The sequence below is a fragment of the Martes martes genome (genome assembly GCF_963455335.1).
Source record: "Martes martes genome assembly, chromosome: 11".
NCBI classification, from domain to species: domain Eukaryota; kingdom Metazoa; phylum Chordata; class Mammalia; order Carnivora; family Mustelidae; genus Martes; species Martes martes.
Genome location: NC_137899.1, coordinates 97,228,085 through 97,232,505, shown reverse-complemented (window position 1 = coordinate 97,232,505; position 4,421 = coordinate 97,228,085). Strand labels below are relative to the sequence as shown.

The 4,421-nt window shown below is 39.3% G+C and overlaps 1 protein-coding gene across 1 annotated transcript; it reads right to left on the bottom strand.

The window, feature by feature from the left end:
• Nucleotides 1-1,539: 1,539 nt before the first annotated feature.
• On the bottom strand, nucleotides 1,540-2,950 carry LOC308352060 (olfactory receptor-like protein OLF3; the record flags this gene model as incomplete). Its single annotated transcript, XM_080818109.1, has 1 exon — nucleotides 1,540-2,950. The coding sequence occupies one exon, from the start codon at nucleotides 2,948-2,950 to the stop codon at nucleotides 1,997-1,999; it is 954 nt and encodes a 317-aa protein (XP_080674235.1). The 3' UTR covers nucleotides 1,540-1,996.
• Between the last annotated feature and the right edge of the window lie 1,471 nt (nucleotides 2,951-4,421).

Sequence of the window (4,421 nt, the reverse complement as noted above, 5' to 3'; positions counted from 1 at the left end):
CCCAAAAAGCCTAAAACATTTGTAATCTGGCCAGTTACAGAAAGTTTCCCAACCTCTGCCCTAGAAGACTATAAATTTCCAGAGGCAATGGGCGTATCCAAACACAACTTTGGTGCCCCACAATGCCTATAGCAGTGTCTTTAACAAAGTTGATGCCAACAAGATGATCATCCGTGACTTTGTTTAGAAAGCTAAGAATAAAGTTGTTCATATCAGAGGGATAATTTGACCACAATGGCTTTGTAATTGATACTGCATGAAATGCCAGATAGTGGCATCCACAGCAAATGGGACACATTATCCTAGACCCCAAATGGGTTTTTAACCTTCGTCATTCCTACACCTCTTACTCCTGCCTTTCCTCCTCCACACTCTCAGCAATGGGCACTTCCTCTTGTTTCGCAGAGAAAACAGGTATCAGTGGAAGCCCTCTGACTCCTGATCGCTAACTCCCAAATACAAATCAACCAAATGAAAATTAACACTCAATGGAGAGACAAAGGGACAGAAAGAGGGTGCCATTTTGAGGTTCTTGAAAAAAGTGAGAAGACCCACAATTATTATATTACTTCTCCTCCATCTCCTACATGTGATTTGTTTAATCATTTCCTCCCTCTTTTACCTTTTTCAAGTTTCTTGTCAGAGGTGAGTTACACTCACAGATGATACTGGCTTACTAGGTTTACAAAGGTTGAGTAGGGCCTTTTGTGTGTGTGTGTGTGTGTGTGTGTGTGTGTGTGTGTGTGTTGGGGTGGGGGCATATAAGAAGGCTCTTAATATGGAGACTTGCAAGTAACATCTGCACAGCAGACTGACATATCCCAATAACCCAAAATCCACATCAAAGCTACATTATCTTTCATTGATTGTTTTAGGGAACTGCTTTTCTTATATTAACTATATTTTTGGTATTTTACACATTTATCACATTACTTATTTGTTTACTTTATTTCTAAAGTTTCAGAGAAAAAGTTTGCTGAATTTTTAGAAGTAGAGAATTTTTGCCTTTGAATGAATGCCCATGTATACACAATAAATTAGCAGTAACTTGATCTCAGCTCCTTAGCCAGTAATGTCATTGTGTACAAACAACGCTTGGTTATATCCTCACCAGGGTAAAACAAGAATTTTAGTTGACATTTCTTCACCCAATTATTTCCATTACTCAAGACAGTCTTTATATCCACAGGTAGTGAATGTAGCACAAATAAATATTTTCATCAGCCTTAAGAGCAACATTCTTCTCAGAATAGTGACTCATACAATTACTGAATATGGCTACATATACCACACATTTTAAGTGAGTCTTCGAATTGAAAATGATTTTGTTCCCAGTGGAAACTTGGTGATCTTTTACAAAATGTGGCTGATTAAAAATTGTGTTCCAAGGTAAGATTCATGAATAGGTCCATAATTACAAATGATGTGACAAATGAAGAATAAAAGGTATTGTCTTCAACTACTCTCAACCCATATGAAAGAAGATTGAGAAAGGGTGAGTTCTTTCTTTTTCTTTTTTTCCTCTCTTTTTTAGAATTTATTATTTTGTATTTAAATTCAATTAATTAACATACAATATACTATTAGTTTCAGAGGTAGAGTTCAATGATTCATCAGTCTTATATAAAACCCAGTGCTCATTACGTCATATTTTCTCCTTAATGTCCATCACCCAGTTGTTGCATCCACCCATCCCTCTCCCCCTCCAGCAACCCTCAATTTGTTTCCTATGACTAAGAGTCTCTTATTGTTTGCCAAAGGTGGGAAGTTCTATTACAGCAGTTCTCAACTCCAGTGAATATGCTGCTGTGACATAAAAATAAACCCACACCCCACACCCCAACCCAACCTCCAGCCTCCTACCCAGCATCACCAGTACATGTGTCGTCATCTTCTTCCTGGTTGCCAAGGCAATGCAGGTAATGCCTGCCATATCTGAGTTAAGTGGGAGAAAACACAGGCAAAGTTACTCTCTCTAAATGATGCTCAGGATTCATCAAGTTGCCAGTTTTGACATTAGTCCAGAAAATTGCCCTAGTAGTTTCTGCCAGGCCCCCTTCACGTCCTTATTCCTTACACTGTAAATCATGGGGTTCAGCATGGGTGTCAACACAGCATAGAAGAGAGAGATCAACTTCTCCTGAAGGACAGAGGGGCTGGAGCGGGGCTGGATATAAGTGAAAATGGCCATGCCATAGCACAGGACAACCACTGTGAGGTGAGAGGCACAGGTGTGGAAGGCTTTCTTTCTTCCCTCTGTGGACTGGATCTTTAGGATGGTGGAGATGATCTGGATGTAGGACAGGAGAACCAGGCAGAAAGGTGTCATCAGCAGAACAATGCTAGAAACCATGATTGCGATCTCGTTGGAGGACGTGTCCACACAGGCCAGCCTGATCACAGCTAAAATTTCACAGGATATGTGATCAATATACTTGTTTGTGCACATGGGTAGCTGAAATGTGATGGCAGTATGGATAAGAGAGTTGACAGAACCACTGACCCAGGATGTGATGGCCAACCTAATACAGAGGCCTCCATGCATGATGACTGAGTATCGCAGGGGGTCACACACAGCTACATAGCGGTCATAGGCCATCACTGCCAATAGAACAAACTCAATCCCACCCCAGCCTAGGGAGAAAAATAACTGGGCTGCACAGCTCACAAATGGGATTGCTTTATGTGCTGCAAGAAGATGCACCAACATCTGAGGAATGATGCTTGTGGCATAGGAGACATCAACGAGGGAGAGGTTGGTGAGAAAGAAGTACATGGGAGTGTGGAGTTGGCTGTCCAGTCTGATGAGAAGAACAATGAGGAAGTTCCCCAGCACTGTCACTATGTACATGACTAAGAACAGGACAAAGAGGGAGACCTGTGTGTCCCAGTCATTGGACAGGCCAAGGAGAATAAATTCTCTCACCCATGTCTGGTTATCTGTTCCCATTAAAAAAATGTGAGAATCATTAATCTGCAGAATCAGAGATAACAAAAGTTGTTAAAGCAAAGAACCATTTTAGTGAATACATACTGTATACAATTAGCTAGCCTTCACCAGATGTTTCAGACCATTTATGGGTGAAGATGACAGGCTTTATCCCAACATACCCACTTTGCATCAGAGTCAGGTCAGCACCTTCATAGGAACATGAGATGGTCTCAGGGAGACCCATTAAAGCCTGGAGATAATGCAGCGCAATTTTAGGAGCTCACATCTTTACCACCATACCTCAAATTCCAGGGCAAGGAGAGTTTGGTAGGTGAGAATGGTAGGCAAAATGATAAACAATGAGGAAAATTTGGTTGGAAAGTTTATAAAAGCTACCCCTGACACATGTCAACTAGATGCACCATAATGAAAAGGGTAAGCTTATTACAAAAGGAAATATTGGGAAGAATCAGGTCCTTGTGCAAGATCTGGAATCAGAGAATCTAAATTTCAAAAATGATTTTGTTTCTTACTTATTTGCAACTATGTGATTTAGGTTAGGTGACAAGCTTTTATATATAAAACAAAGGAATATCACCAAACTCACAAGTACATTTAAGCTCAACTGTAGTTAGCTTATGGGGAAAGTACTTTGTGAACAAATACTGGTAGTAGTACTATAGTAGTAGCAGTATTAGTAATAACATGACCTCTGTCTTGGGGTAGATAAGGTAGCAAACATGATTTTCTTCATGTATCCCATCCACAAATTCAAACCTAAATAAAATTGGAGACAATTGTCCACAGCACTAAGGGCTTAGGAATGGATGAGAGGCTTTGAAAAATTTTTGTGTTTTTTTTTTTTTATTACCTTTGATCCTCTTGGCCTTTAGTTTCTCAGCCTTCTGTGGGATCAAAAAGGGAAAGGTATTGCAATGGTATCTTATTCTTTTTATTTTTCTCAATTACTACTATTAATAATTTACCCTCTGTATATGGGCTTAAGAGAAAATGAAGACGACTTGATAAAAAAGAGGAAGGAAACATAAATGTTTAAGGGCCCTTCTTCATTACCCAAGGCAGAGAAGAAAGTATGAATTCATGTAGATGTACACTGGAATGGAGTTTCCTCCATTTCACTCAGGAAAGTGCTTTTTTCATAGAACTATTTTGTTATTATATCTGTTTTGAACATTAAACAAGAATAATTAAAATTGAAAAAATTTTCGAATCACTGCATTTTCACTAACTTTCCTTTTCTTGCAGTGCACAAAAAAAAAGGAAAATGAGAGCTAAAGGCAGCAAGAGGAATTGAGGGCAGAAACAGAGCTACCTGCCAATCCCAGAACCCATACAAGTTTCAGGTAAGGGTCGTTGAGCAGGAAAATGAAGACTCTCTATGTTTCAAGTCTCATTTCTTAAACAATAAAACAGAACAAGTCATTCCAGAAATACCTTTCTAGTTTGTGATTTAGAAACATATACTTTT